The sequence below is a fragment of the Grus americana genome, chromosome 18, assembly GCF_028858705.1.
Source record: "Grus americana isolate bGruAme1 chromosome 18, bGruAme1.mat, whole genome shotgun sequence".
In the NCBI taxonomy this organism is placed as follows: Eukaryota; Metazoa; Chordata; class Aves; order Gruiformes; family Gruidae; genus Grus; species Grus americana.
In genome coordinates, this window is record NC_072869.1 from 2,812,200 (window position 1) to 2,827,680 (window position 15,481).

At 50.6% G+C, this 15,481-nt stretch overlaps 1 protein-coding gene and 1 long non-coding RNA gene across 4 annotated transcripts in view; one reads left to right on the top strand and one right to left on the bottom strand.

Annotated features, from left to right (window-relative positions):
* Window positions 1-10,240, bottom strand: part of MAP2K6 (mitogen-activated protein kinase kinase 6) — a 58,326-nt gene extending 48,086 nt beyond the window's left edge. For both annotated transcript variants that reach the window (XM_054846744.1, XM_054846743.1), the window contains exon 1: window positions 9,969-10,240. In XM_054846744.1, the coding sequence (XP_054702719.1) occupies window positions 9,969-9,984 (16 nt within the window). In that variant the 5' untranslated portion in view covers window positions 9,985-10,240. The remainder of the gene's footprint in view (window positions 1-9,968) is intronic.
* Window positions 10,241-10,405: 165 nt separating this feature from the next.
* Window positions 10,406-14,876, top strand: LOC129214626 (uncharacterized). 2 transcript variants are annotated; one of them, XR_008579760.1, is made up of 5 exons: window positions 10,406-10,777; window positions 11,321-11,334; window positions 13,434-13,537; window positions 13,629-13,765; window positions 14,084-14,876. It is a non-coding gene; the product is annotated as an uncharacterized LOC129214626 (long non-coding RNA). The 2 variants fall into 2 exon arrangements; XR_008579759.1 differs by having other exon boundaries at window positions 10,406-11,334.
* Window positions 14,877-15,481: the final 605 nt, after the last annotated feature.

A 15,481-nucleotide genomic window follows, 5' to 3' on the forward strand; every position in this document is an offset into this window, starting at 1 on the left:
AGCGACCAGGACAAAACACATCCCCAACCTTGTAAATTCTTATGTGTGTGCTCAACTCCAAGCACATTCAGTCCCACCGACTCCTGCAAAAGGACTCACATGCTCCAAGTTTAGCACGTGCACAAGTAGTTTCAAGATCAGAGTACGAAAAAAAATCCTATTTAGCTTCTCTTTTTAAGGGGAAAGAAAAAAATTCTTCAGACCCCACTCATCCAAATGAGGGCCCTGCTTGGCTACAGCTGCTCTGATTCGGCTCTGATTCAATCTCCCAGCTTGCTCCTTGTGTTTCAGCTGCAGCAATGCCTTTTTAAAGCAAGCTCCTGGGTAGAGAGCCCCCCCCACGCTTTGCAGGAGGTGCTGGCTGGGGAGATGCTCGCACAAGATGAGCCCTAAAGGAGCGTGCTACAAGGTAAAGCAAATGGTTGTTGATGCTGGAAGCGCTGGCATTGTTCTGAGGTCTGTGCAGGAAGAGCGAGAGGAGGAATGCTCCCCTATTGCAGGAAGCTGTTCCAGCCTCTTATCAGACATAAAGCTTCTGATTTCTTGCGGGGGAAGTACCAAATGTTTTTGAGGGGAAGAAAAAAGGAAAAAAAAAATAAATCACATGCTTAGCTATAAAGGAAGCTGCCTAATGACATGAATGAAACTGAAGTCATGCAACGTGGAAGCAAGCCTGCTGTGCTGCCTAGCTCCGGTGGATACGAGCAAGGGCACGTTCCAATACTGTCCCCCTGCAAAGACCTGGAGGGGTGCAAGCCCAGAGGCCCTTCTCCCTGCCAAAAAGGTTCCTGCTGCAAATTCAGTCTTTCTTCTCTCCAGAAAGCAACTTCCTACTAATCATCTTTGAATGTAGCGTCTGTGTGTCGCCCTCCCCAGCTGCCAGGGACTATTTTGGGCTCTCCCTCCAGTTCAGATGCTGCTCTGTTGGGGGGCTGTTCTGCGATGTCCTTTCACGCAGCGCGCCACACCGATCTGGTCTTTTAGTTAATCTGTAAAACTGACTCCTTGGCAGGAATTCAAGCTCTCCGTAGAGATGTTCCAAGTTTTATTAGCAATGAGCAAATTACTGGTGTCCTTGGGAAAGGTAAGGAAGTCAGAGTCTATGTTAATTGCCTTTATTTTTTTTCTAGAGGGTATGTCCCAAAGGACAATTCTATGCCACGCAGAATGGCTCTCTGGTTACATAAGTACCGGTATACATAATGGCTGTTGTGGCTTATTGCATAGATATCTGCGTAAAGTTCACTTTTAAGTATGTCCACTGTTTTATCAGACTTTGTGCTTTATTTGAGCCAAGCACTCTCTGACTCCAGCCTGGTTTCTCCCAGTAGGTTATTAGGGAATTATGGTTTCCATCACTTACAGTTAAAAAGCAGAAAACACTTTAGAACAGGTTGAAAAACAACAGTATCTAGAGCATTGCCTTTCTTCTCCTTTAATAGGCTACTCTGTCAGCCCTGTGCTTGTTAAAAGAGAAAAAAATCTGTGGGCATGCAGTGAAGGTCAATCTTGTGGTTTTTGAAAGCATTTAATTAGTATGGTTAAGTACTGAGGTCTGCTTGGGAGTGAGCTTCTGCATTAACCATCAGCATCTTTCAACTCGGAGATGCAAACCTGCGGGAGGGGACTGCAGGTTAAGTCTACCTCTCCGTGTCCAAAACTTCAGTGGTGGTCAACCTCAGGATGAAAACTGCTGCAGCTTCCCTGTCCTGTTTCTAGCTCCAAAATCTGCGTGGGGGTTGGAAATCAAGCTCAGATCTCTGCACATCGCTAACAGCACAGAGTCCCAGCTGGTCAGATCCTGGCTGCCTTGTGCAGGGGCTGGGGTGACCCATTGCACCTTCGGGGACCCATCAGGGCTGCTGAAAGCCCTGTGCTGTGGCTTGTGCTTCTGCTGAGGCATTTTTGTGAACTGCTGAGGGTCAGTGCTTAAACAAATCTACTTAAGATGTAGCTCTGCCCAAAGGGGTTTCGGCATTTTGATGATAGAATGTGAAGTCTCTGTCTTTTCCTTCCACAAACTGGAAGAAGGGGGGACAGCTGTTCTTGGCTCCTACAGGTGTTTCACTCCTTGAATAAAACTACAATAAATGTCACGTGTCTGTGCTTTAATCCCTGGGCAGTAGTAGGCATAAATGCAATGAGCACAGGCTGACACTTCCTTTTTAAAAGACCACAGCATCAGCAGTTGGAAAGAAGAAATCAATTCCAGCCCTTGCAAAGGCAAACTTGGTTTTATTTCTTCATACTTCTGCAGCATTGGAGACCCTAATTGTAGGCAATTAAAGCAGCCCTAGGAAAAAAGGGCTGTGTTGAAATCAAAGCTGGAAAGTGTGCCTCTACATGGCTGCCAGTTGCCAGCACTGGAGAAGTGCCCTGGGAACAAGGAGCTGGTGCCAAGGGCACTGCACAAACCTTCCACATAGACCTGGTGCCAGAAGGACCTTCTCATCTCGCGTGCCCTGTTCTTTAAGTGAACGCTTCACCCTCTACATGCAAGTACTTGTGTGAGCATGCAGGTCTAGTGGGCTCTTACTGGAGCTCCTGCAGATGGGAGATGCTGAGAGTTGATGAAAGTAGGTATAATAGAATGATAGCATGGTTTGGGTGGGAAGGGACCTCAAAGTCCATCTAGTTCCAAACCCCTGCCATGGGCAGGGACACCCTCCACCAGCCCAGGTTGCCCAAAGCCCCATCCAACCTGGCCTTGAACACTGCCAGGGAGCCAGGGGCAGCCACAGCTTCTCTGGGCAACCTGTGCCAGGGCCTCAGCACCCTCACAGGGAAGGATTTCTTCCTAATATCTCATCTCCATCTCCCCTCCTGCAGCTTCAGGCCATTCGCCCTTGGCCTGTCACTCCCTGCCCTTGTCACCAGCCCCTCTCCAGCTTTCCTGGAGCCCCTGTAGGGACTGGAAGGGGCTCTAAGGTCTCCCCGGAGCCTTCTCTTCTCCAGGCTGAACAAGCCCAACTCTCTCAGCCTGTCTCCATAGCAGAGGTGCTCCAGCCCTCTGAGCATCTCCATGCTCTCCTCTGGCCTTGCTCCAACAGCTCCATGTCCTTCTTGTGCTGGGGACCCCCGAGCCGGACGCAGCACTGCAGGGGGGTCTCACCAGAGGGGCAGAATCCCCTCCCTCAACCTGCTGGTCATGTTCCAGATATTATGGAGCAAGTCCAGGGAAAGAAAGTCAGTAATCAATGCTGGGTCAGCCTTTAAAATTTCCCCTCTCTCTCTCTCGTTGTTCAGTGCTAGCACTCAGAGAAGGTTTGTCTTTGCCAGATGGGGACTTCCATTACTTTAGAGCTGTCAGAAGAACAAAAGACTTTTTTGAGTCATTTTCTATATCTGACCTTGAACTACTGGAGAAGCAATAAACAGTCTTAAGAGGAATGATAACACGGACTGAAACTGTAAGTTTTATAATATAACTTGTTGCTTGAGTGTCAAATCAGCCCGGCTGAAAATACACGAATGAGGAACCTCAGGATCAGACCCCATTACGGGATGAAAATAAGTGCAAAAACATGTTGCCTGGGACTTCCACAGAACAGCCAGATGATTCTCTGAGGCCATTTGGCACTGATAAGCATTGTTTCATTGAGTGCAATTACATATTTTTGTTTAGAAAAAGATTCTCCTTCAAAAGCAGCTACCAAGTCTTTGCTGATTCAGCCTTCATTAAAGGCCTCTTACTGCAGACACAGTGAAGTGTTGACTCCTGTTCTTATTTTCTATTGCAGCCTTATCTTTGGCATCCCATCTGCAACTTCTGCTGGTTCGGGGTTTGTTTTTTTTTTTTTTTCTTTCCACTGGTTCCATCTGAGTGCAGTAAAAGTGGATGCTGCTTGGGCTTCAGTTCTAGTGATTTTTGATCCGCTTGGGTGCAGGCTAGGAAAATCTAGCCTCGATTATAAAATTGCAAGCTAAGTAGGCTAACAAAACAGCAAGAGCAAGAAACTGGATCAGCTGTGCTCAGGGAAGTTTTCCTGCTCAAAGAAGAGGGGGGGGGGGAAAGCCGCTTGCTTTCTTAGCAGTCTTTCTTACAACTATGAAACTCCATCTCGGCTGCAGAGGCTGCTCCCTCCGGCCGTTTCCACAAGGCTCCTGGGGCTTCGCTGCACGCAGCTTTTTGCAGCAGCCCCACAAGCCACGGCCGCCCCTCCGACAGCAACTGTGAAAGTGGCCTGAGGAGCTCCTACCCCAAACTGCTCTCCTGATGCAGTCGGATGCCGCTCCTACCGTGCTCGTACAAAGTCAGGCCCTTACTTGACTACGGGGTGCAAATCCAGAGTGCTGCTCAGCCACAGCTTTGCTAGCACCAGCAGACCAAGATGCACAAGGGGCTTTTTTGGAGCTTCCATGAAGGATGTTCAGCATCTGTTTGCGACATCTCCAAACAAAGATGACTCAGAAGTGCTTTAGCACCCCAGAGACATTCATGGTGGGATGAACCCTCTGAAACATCAACTGTTTGGATTTTCTAGCTTAAAAGGAAGGATAGCTTTAGTTTTGGCTTTGAGGCAAGAGCAAGCCCTACAAGCAGGAGTCTCAGGCCTCCCCTCGCCAAATTGCCTTCTACTGAGCAGAAGACACTTCTCCATTCACGATTGTCAACATGCAGAACATTGTGGATTCGGAAGACAAAAGCAAAAAAAAAAAAAAACCACTATCTTTTTGTACAATGAGTAGATATGGAAATTGCACTGGATGGCCTGCACCACTTTGTCCCCAGAGAGCATAATATCTAGCATGGCACAGCTCCAGGGTCCCAGATCTGCTTTCCTGCTAACATCGCGCTAGCTGATAATGTTAATCTCTTAAACTATTCCCAGACAGGCCTTAAGGAAGGGAGCCAAGTAACTCTACAGGTAATGAAACTTTTTTTTTTTTTTTTAATTATAGCTCTGGCCACATCTAAAATTAAAAGAACAATCCTGCAACTTACCCGGCTACCAGCGACTGACTCAACACTAAATAACGATGCTGCCGGTGGCCACGCTGCCGAACTCGTACAATGCACCGACTGTCCCCCAAAATGTGAGCGACCGCGGGAAGGGCCAGCTGCGTGCTCCGGTTCCTAGCCCTTTTCAGAATCACTCGTCCCACCCGCTGACCTGCCCGGCGGGCGCTGCTGCCGCCTTTAGCTGCCCGTGGGACGGGGCAGCGACGCGGAGCTCTGCGGGACGAGACCCGTGGGCAGGATGAGCGTTGGAAAACGCAAGTTCATGGGGTGAAGGCAGGTAACGCCATGGGAAAGGGTTGGGAATCACAACCGTGCCCCGAGATCGGGGTAACGGGCGCTGCGGTCCTCCTGAGCGCGTTCGCAGGGGTCTGCAAGTGCGTTCCCTCTCCTGGGCTATCAAAGCTCCCATGCTAGTTTTTTCTCATTTTCCAACTCAAAAAAAAGGGATCGGAGCTTGTTTCAGATGCGTTGTTTTTAAATCCTCTTCTGAGAGGCTTCTTTGGTGTTGTCATGGCTCTTTTCAGCAAGAGAAAATGGACTAGTGACATCAAATGTATGTATTGTTTGGGGAAAATAAAGCAACTTTTTAGTCATCTTGTATATTTGCAACCACGGTATACAGAATTTGCAAATCTGCCGTGTGACTTTGAAGGTAATTGTGTTCCATTAATGCCAATATTCTTGCAGGAATGAAGTGTCTCATTTTTCTAAATTACTCCTGTGGTTTTAATTGACTATCATTTGCTTCACCTTAGCAGCTTATGTATGTGTCATAGGAGGGAATTCACCCCAAAGGCAGCTCCGTTTTTTTGGTGACTAAAGTAACAAATGAGCAACACCTACCACGGCAGTGAGAAACCTTAACTTTTCAGCCGGGAGAAGAAAACAGCTCTTTGCTCCTTTTTCCCTTGCAACTTATCACTTTTACTGCTATAATTACTTCTATAGTTTGAGCTTTTAAATGCTTGCGTCTCTCCGTCCCTGCCGAGCAGCCTGCACAGCACCGGGGAGCTGCTGTTGTGCCGCGCCGGGACGCGGGGACGAGGCACCCCACAAATGCACTCCGGTTTTTGCACCCCCGGCGTCGCCACCTGGGGTGGACGGGGCGAGAGCTCCTTCCCCGCGCAGCCCAGCAGCTCTGCAAGCAAACGCATCCGCAGCGCGACGCAGAGGGTGCAGGCAGCAAAACGCGGCGAGTGGAGGGGTTCAGCTGGGGGTCTCGGTTCCCACTTGCTCGGCTGTGTAGAGCAGTGACTTGGCTTATGTCAGACATCATTTCTAGCCTAATACTTTCTATCCCAACTAGCTGGTTTGCTTTCTTCCCATGCTGGTTAATTCCTCCGGCGTAGCATTGCATTAAATTTTTAAACCTCCCTATAAATGTTTCACCCCTCTCAACCCAAAGCGAGCGCGCAGGCAGCCCCGTCACAGAAGTGGTGTAGGAGAGCAGGCAGCACATGCAACAGGGTGAAGGAGTAATTCAACGTGGTCTCCAAAAAACTAAAACTCAAAAAAAAAAAAAAATCAACAACTTGAACTGAATTGGCTCTTTGCTGCTAGGCTAGGCCTTGCTAGGCTTGCACCTCGCTGACCATGCCACAGCTTTGCTCACCCTGCTCTTGCAAAGCCTGCCCTTGCCAAATGCCTATGTCATGGGAGTGCGTTAATGGCGAGAAGCTGAGGTGGTGCTGACGAGGCAAACTGCACGTTGCACAACCATCGGGAGCCTCACGCTGCTTACAGGTTAATTTTATACTAGCAAAAACCTGCCACCTACCTAGGATGGGTTGGTTTTGTTTTGTTTTTTTTAAAAAAGCTACCATTTAGGCTTTACATCTGTTCCACTGAGACTTCTAGCTGGAAAAAAGAGCACACTACATAAAATGTAGTCTTTTTAATGGGTGCAGGGCCTTTGATCAAAGTCCATAGGGTACACATTCAGCCAGCATCACGTGGGACGTGGTTCTCATCATCTCAGTATCCCTTTTCAGCTAGAGCACAAAAAATTGTATTTGAAACAACAAAGCCTAAGAATTGGGAATGAGATCAATGGACAGCAATATTTAGTAGTTAAATGTAGCTTTATGAATTAGTGCTCTAATGGGAACTGGTCCCCCTTCTCTTTTCTTATTTCAGTGGAGAAATTTGCATATTTGTAGGTTGCTGCTTTGATGTGGGCTTCGTGAGTGAATAATTCCCCCATTACATTCAGGAGTCTTCCAAATTCATTGTATCTGCTGTCACGAGAGTTCAGATTTATAGCCTCAAACTGTGTTTAGCTTGTAATTAATATGGACTTCCGCATTTTTTTCTCTTCCAGAATAATATCCTATTAGTCATGACAGCCAAATATGCCACATTTGGGCAATGATTCAACTTCTTCTGAGCCACCACCACCATCAAGTCCCACTTGTCCGGAGCAAACTCCTCTCTGAAGGTGACAAATGGACCGCAGGGACCTGCCGTGCTTGGGGAAATCTTATTTTTCTATGGATTGCTCCATCCAACTGAAAATACCATTTTTGCAACTTAAAAGAGGGAACGAAGGTAGAAATGAGCACGGGGTGAAGTGCAGGAGTTTGCACCCGGTGGTGTCTGACTTGATCTGTATTTTGTTGACCGCAAAGTCTTCAGGAGCCCATCGGGGCGCAGGTAACGTGGCTGAACGCTGCCAGCGCGATGCTGGAGGCATCTGCTCGTTTCTGCTACGGAAGGGGCCAGAATGAAAGTGTTGCTTCCAAACTCCGGGGAGAGTTTTATCTTCTACAGCCCGCGCTATGGTTGTGCGGAAAGCAGATCACCTCCGCTTCTTCACGTGGCACACGCAGGGTCCGAGGAGCGGGTCTGCCCTCTTAGCTAGGTGAGGTTCCTTGCCAGGGAGTAAGTCTTATCAGAGAATAACCCTCCCGATTACTGTCCCCCTGACAAGCAGCATTAAAAAAATTAATCTCTGGCAAATTCTCAGAACAACTTTGGAACTGAGTCAAAGTAGGGAGAGGGCTCCGCAGCTCAGCAGCTGGCTGAAGCTCTGTGCAGTATTTTAGAAAGCTGACGAGGAACCTCCTGTGCAACACATGAAAGCTGATCCTGAAACGCAGATTATGCCTCCCTTAATTCATCCTGAAGAACGATACCTCTGGTGCAAACCCCAGAGCTGAAACCCCTTCCCGAGCAAAACCTCAGCCTGAACAGCTGAACTCGGAAAACTTATCTGTGTAAGGAATTCCAACTTAGACACTCGTATTGCAGCGCGTGAGATGGACGGAAAACAGATTCAAGAATGATGCCATTCATTGAGATCATGTTTTGTGGGTTGGCTACTTGTATTTTCCCATTTTCCTGGTACTGAGGAAGACGGACACGGCCAGTGCTGGCCAGCACGGGGGCTAAGCGGCACCCCGGGAGGGTGGGCTGCAGGGCCACCAGTGCAGGTCCCTGCCCGTCACCGGCTCCGTGCCCTCAGGTTTTCCCACCCCGAGGCTTCCCGGGGACCCCGGGAATCGGCTGCACCCCTGCCCAGCCCCTGCTGCTCCGGGGGTCTCGCAGGGACCCTCCTGCGAGCGGCAGCGTGCCATGGGTATCACTTGGTTCAATTTTGCATTATCAAACTTCCTTGGCTCTTTCTATTGGAAACTTTTACAATTCTCTGCTTGGCTGGAAAAGATGACTGCAGCAAACCCAAATTAGGAATAAATTATACAACAACTTTACATTTTTCTTACAAAGGAAAACTGTGTGGCAAGAGCTGTGAAAGCACCTCCTTCCTATGTCCTCCCAGCAAGGCTTACAGTGGAAGGCCACTGACTTCACAGATGTTTGTTGTTCTTTTTTTTTAAAGCAACAAAAAAAAACCCCAAGCAAACCCAAACCCCAAAAAACACAACCAAAAAAGCCCCAGCCCCAGTTTGGGAGCTGCTCTCCCACCGGGCCCTGCACCGTCTCTCACCCCCCCCCCCCAATACGTGCAAGGGCTGCAAAATGCAAGGAGAGGCAGCTGCAATATCAAATCCAAACATTTAAAAGAAGCTCCAAAAGCTGCATCTGTGTGGCCAGTCACTGACATATGTGCATCTATTTTCACAATGAATGGCCGGAGCAACTCCTCCTCAAACATCTCAGCCTGGTCTTGCAGGGACTATTGCATTCCCCCAGCATTTTTGCAATATTAAATTCTCCACCTCCTCCCACCCCCCCCCCCTTGCAGGACACAAGGCAGAGCCACTCCAGAATAATCATCAAGTTAAAAAGCAAGATCAAACCTTCCCCACCGCGCTGGCAGAAAAAAAAAATAAATAATAAAAATAAAAAAAAAATCACTGTTGTCCCCTACCCAAATACGCCCCTCCCGCTCCATCCGAAGTGCCGAGCCCCCGCTCCTAAATGCTAAATAAAGCAGCCCTTCTGCATGCTGTTAGCGAGCTGGTGTTACAAACCACACTGCTGCCTCTGACCAAAAGTTACCAAATATTAAGGGAGGGGGGGAAGAGAAATCGGTGGAAAATGATCTCAGTCCTGGCACAAGAACAATACTTTCCCATGGAAACATAGGTATATATTTAATTCCTGGTAACTCCACTCAAGTTTCACCTTTCATCTCCTCCACGGACTTCTTTAAAAGTTTCATTTAATTTTGCACTTGAAATTAGCTGCAATTCGCATGCATCGTGCCCATTTTGCATGCACATAGACGGTAGCGAATGCATCTGCTCTTCAACACCCTTTATCTGTCCTGACTGTGCAAAAGGCAAAAAGAGCTCAGTAATCCCCGCAGAAGAATTCAAATAACGTCAATGCACAGCTGAACTGCAAGCCCTGCCTTACAGGAACTGTGTGTGTGAGTGTGTGTGTGTCTGCAAAAAGGCACATACTAAACAGGAAATGCAACTGAGCCATTGAAAGCCTCAAACTTCAAAATGCAATTGCATCCCGAAAAATGCATGCATGCACTTAAAAATGCATGCACGACTTTTTGCATATTTGCAACGAACAGAAGTAGGAGCCTTACCTCTCGACTGAGACATTTTCCCCTTTGCTTTGATGGGGGAGGGGAAGCACAAAAGACTTTGCCTTGCCTCTCTTCTGGAGCTAGTTTTGCAACAAAGATGCAAACTGCAAGCGCTCAATCTTCATGCAACTGGAGTTTTCCTGACTTGCTGCAGCAGCTCTCCTTGCAGCGGGGGGGGCCGTGCAATTGCACACTTTGCAGGGCAGCTTGCAGAACGGGGGGTTTCCTCCCCCCCTGCTTGCAATGGTAGGGAAGGCTCTGCTGCACCTACATGATGGGCCAGGGCTGGCAGCTAAAAGCTCCAAACTTGGAGCTGGGGGGGCGCAGTGCGCAGGCGCGATGCCGACGGCCGCCGCGCGGCCGCCTGGGTGCTGTAGTCCCGCCGCCCGCCCCTTCCTGCAGGGGGCGGCGCGGTGCTGCGCGCGGGGCTGCGCGCCCGCGGAGGCTGCGCGGGGACGGGCCGCGGGGACGGGCCGCACGGCGCGCGCGCAAGCAGCGAGAGCGCCGCGGATGCGGCTTTTGCCGGCGGTGCGCGCCTGCGGTTTGGGGTGATGCGCGGAGCTGCCCCGGGGTCCTGCGCACCGCCAGCGCGGAGGGCTCGCCTGCTCTTCTTCCCCAAGCGGCTGTGGCTGCGAGGGAGCAAGGTCCCTGCCTGCGCCCCCCCTGCCTGCGCCCCCCCTGCCTGCATCCCTGCCCGCATCCCTGCCTGCACCCCTGCCTTGCCTGCGCGCTGTGCAGCTGCTCGGAGCTCCCGGCGCGGTGCGGAAGGCGGATGCGGTGGCGGCTGGATGTCCTCCTGCTGTGACCGGGTGCGGGGAGAAGGTGGTACCCGCCCGACGCGGACGCTTCCCGGCGGGATCCTGAGGCTCCTCGGGGACCAGGGAAGGGGTCCGGGTCTCGGGCTGCGGCGGGAGGGGGCCGTGTCCAGGGCAGCGCGGGAGCGTGGAAGCGTTGCCCACGGGGGTCTCTGCGCAGTCAGCCCCATCAGCCCCATTGCTCCCTCCGTGCATTCGGGTCCGGGAGGTGCGTGCAGAGCCTCCAGCACCCATCACCCCGCACTGGGCGTGGGGGAGCCCATCGTGGTATCCTGGTGCACCACTGTGAAAAAAGAGAGAGATCGGGTGGAAAAATACAGCAGAAAAAGGAAAAAAAAAGACGCACTCTGTTGGGTTTCCGTTGGGTTTAGATTTTAAGGATCCATTGGAGAGGAACCTCTTGCTTTTGTGCTCATACGATGCCGAGGGCGTTAACACGTTCTGCATAGCACGGTGATGCCCTGGCTTAACCACGGCCCTTAGCCACCTTACATAACATTAACAATTCCTTAATCTTTTTTTCTTTTCCCCTCGCAGGCAGCGCAGGTGAGGTGAGTTCATCCCAAATCTGAAATGGAGTGTTTCCCGAGGTGCCCGGCTCGGTCCCTGTGGGCTCACGGAGGTCTCCCATATGAAGAGCTGGGGTGACACGATGCCGTGACATCCCGCTGAGATGGGGACACTGTCTGGATCAGAAACGCAGCTGTACACCGGGGTGTGGTAGATGGGTACATCGGAACCCCACTTTGGGACAAACCCCTAAGGAAAAGAGGAGCTAGGCCTTCCTGAAGCAGCGCTTCACATTAAATACATGTTTCATTCTGGGAACGCTGGAAGAGAAAGAAAAAAAGAACTAAATGCTAAAAAACATGCACTCTGAAAACATTTACCGGTAAATTAGTGGCAAGGATGTTTCTTTAGACCCCAGCAAAATATTGATGCCAAAAGTATAAAATCCAGTGAAAAAATTCCATGGGGAGCGTGTCCGGGATTGTAAGCAGCACTGCCGCTTCTAGCGTCCTTTTTCCTTGGGCTGGAAAATGTGTATTGTAGCTGATTTTTACACCGTGCCCTCGCACCGCTCCGTTTCCCAACCGGCCCCGTGCGGCTGAGCTCACGCTAGGCTGGCGTTGCTCAGAATTTTGCCATTTTTAGCTGCAAGGGCCGAAGTCTGAAGGAGGCTCTAACCCTCAATTAGGGATCTGTTTGTGTAACTTTCTAATGTTGGGAGTGATTGGGGTGAGGGAAATGTGCTGCTGTACGTGGTCCTTCCTGCCAAACTTGCAGCTAGAGCAAATCCTTATAGCCAAGCAATAAATCCCCAAAATGAAAGGTTTACGATGGAAACGCTGACAAACCCTTAACTAACGCATTACAAATGGCAGCGTTAACAATTCAGTAGCTATAAGCTAAATTACCAGCAGCACGGACAGCCTTCGAGGATTGCTGTAGTAAGCCAGCCTTGTCTCGATAAAGATGTGTAGCGAGCGAATGGCTTTTAATTTGCTTTTAATCTTTCTAATGAACTTCTGTTGGTCTAACTTGCATGCAAAATGGGGGATGCTCCTTTGGTTTTTCCTTAAGCGTTTGGATGACCGTTGGAAGAACATCCGCTGGGCGAGAACAAGAGCTCAGTTGTTTTAAGGCATTTTTTCCTATAGATGATGGAGTCCTTGTTCTCCGCATTTTCCCCGGGTGCTGACCGTGTCCCTTGCTGGCTGCCCAGTGCCATCAGGTGCTCCGGGATGTCCCCGTCACACGCACGAGCTGGGACAGCCCAGCAAAACCTGTGTCGCGCCGCTGGCACCCAGCAAACAGCACAATGTAAATTTTCATTGTTTTTCGATGTTTTCCCCATTCCCCCTCCCCGAAGGCGTGCAGGGATCTGGGATCCCGCTGTAGCGCTGCCTTCCTTAGGGCACCCTGCTCCAGCGCCCTGCTAATGCCGAGGGACGTTTTCTCCTGGCTTTAACGGGTTGAGGCTGAGCCGGGGACCTGCAGAGGCTTGTCCGTCTGTCACGTGCCGCACAGCGGTTCGTGTGTGTCGGGATGGAGGGGTGTGAAGTTCAGCTGGCAGGCGAGTCTCGGCAGGCTGCGGCAGGACCAGGCGGTGCGGCCGGGGAGGTGGGGGCGTGCGGCAGCGCTGCCCCCGGGCTGGGGGGCTGCCTCGGGGGGGGTGAGGGCTGCAGCCTTCCCTGTGCCTGCGGGATCACAGAATCCCAGACTGGTTTGGGTTGGAAGGGACCCCACAGCCCACCCAGTCCCACCCCCTGCCATGGGCAGGGACACCCTCCACCAGCCCAGGTTGCCCAAAGCCCCATCCAACCTGGCCTTCAACACTTCTAGGATGGGGCAGCCACAACCGATCCACCACATCAGGGATGCCCTGACCCAGAGCCGGGTGGGGATGTGGTTGGGTGACCCAGTGTAAGTACGAGTGGGCTTCCACAGGCAGTGTGTCACGGTGCCGCGAGCAGGTTACCAGCAGCTTCGAGTCAAGTGGTACCAAAAGACTTTATTATCTTTATTGCTCACGATTGCTCCAGCACAGTGCTCAGCCTTTAAGCTTGGTGTTTAGTTTTCCCTGGGCAGATCTTTTTACTTTTAAAGTCTAAATTCTGCAGACAATGTGACCGGATCTCCTCTCTAGGTAGGAATCACCCTCCTCCTGTCCGGTAAGAGGCTCAGGTTCCCATCTCTGCCGTTCAAACCATCTCCTCCTCCGGTCAGCAGCGCTTCCAAGCTGCAGAAAAGGTCATTTGTCTTCTGAGAACTCGTTAAGTAATTTTTTAAACATGACTCGGGTTGCTGGTTTTACAGTAAAACACTTTGATTTGCCGTGCAGCAATTAGTTCACGAGGGCAGATGCTGAAGCAGAACAGAAAGGTCTCATCTTGCGTGGTTGTTCTGTACCTAAAGGCTGCGGGGCGATGCGCGGGAGCCAGCGAGGTGCCTCGCGTGAGCCTGTGTCTCCCAATGCACGTGAGTACGTTCTCTAGGAACATCTTTAATCAGCCCGTGTCAATAAGTAGCGCCATGCTGTGCGCATCCCTGCGCAGTGGCTTTTTAGGAGCTAAATTACTGAGTTATGAGTGGCCATGAAATACGGCGGTATTGCAGAGTGCCTGGGGAGAGGGCGGCTCTGGAAGGGGGTAATTGCGAGGGGGAATCCATAGGGCTGAACAAAGGGAGCCGATTTCTACATCTGGCTCTGGCTGTAACTTTTTCTCTAGTACTTACTCTCTGTATATAGTCGTTTGAATTTTATACACGTTACGGTTTGTGTGTTCTTCCTTCCAGGTTGCTCCTTCATTGCTAAGAAATGAATTTTCTGCAGAGAAATTGGACAAACATGCTGTGGTTTCAGGGCACTAAAATCTCCTCTCCGCGTTTGTAAACAGCAGATTTGCGCTGAAATATGTATTTGTTTTAGACACGACTTCGTTTCCAGCATTCGCTTTGATCGGGGCGCTTGGAAGGCGAGCTGTGTCATGCGGCGGATTTGTCCAGTAAAAATACAATTAGGGGCTTCGGTTTCAGTGTTTGCACGAATGATTGCTTGTGGATAATCAACAGGCCAAAAATTAATCCCAGCACTCTGTCAGCAAACACCAGCGAGCTCGAGGGGCGCAGCTTCTCAAGTTGTCCTGCTTCACTCTTGCATAAGTATTGTCAGAGTTTCTTTATGTATTTCAATTCCTTACATCTCAGTGGGACGGGCTGTGTTTTCCCTTCAACCAAGAATTGTTCGGAAAATCAGATGGTGGTCCTGTGTGGTTTATAGCTGTTATAAGCATAGGTGGTGTGAAACAGAAGCAAAACTGGTGTCCAGAACACCTCTGGTGCCTCCTTGTACATCCTTGAACACTAAGACCAGGTTTGTGGGCTCAAAATCACGGTTTTCCCAGCGTGTCACGCGGTGCGAAGGGGCCGTAGCTGTTGCTCTGGAGCTGTTGTGTATTTTGGATGACAACCCTGTGCAGGGACGGACAGAAGTCACGGTGCCTGGGAAGTGGGATCTTCCAAAAACAATATGATTTGCAAATGAAATCAGGCGGAGCAGAGGAGCTTGCTGAGCCAGCTTCCATGGAGCAGGAGATGGGACGGGCTCCAGCAGGACCTCTGCAGAAGGACCCAGCGGCTATTTCGGTTTCCTTTGGTTCGGTTCGCATTTTTGTTGGGTTCTGCTGCTCCCAGCCGTCGCCTCCCTTCATGGGAATGGGAGCTGTGGAGAAGGAAGGGTATTGTGGGGCAAGCGTAGCGAGGGTTTGGCTTGTAAGAGATTGTATTGATGGCTTTTAGAGACACCTGGCAAGACAATGATGTTTTTGAGTGTTACCCTATCCCCGGGACAGTGTCCCGTGAAATTTCCCATCGTGTTTTAGCTGAGGGCTCAGCCCCCGTAGAGAAGCAGAGGTGCTTGCATGCAGACAGGCGAATGCCAGCTGTTTCCCTAATGCTCCCGAGGTACGGTGGTCTCCCACCACCGAGCTGAAAATGCAAAATAGAAGGAATAAACACATTAAAGGCTCTGCCTTGCTGCGGGGCAGGCAGACGAGGCAGGGCTCTTTGCTGCTGGAGATGAAGAAACCGTAGGAAGTTCTCCAAGACAAGAGGGTCAGCTGGAAAAAGGGATGTCCCCGAGGGGATGGCTGGGGAAGGAGCTTGAAGAAAAGCCAAAGCTTTGCTGGGGAGGAG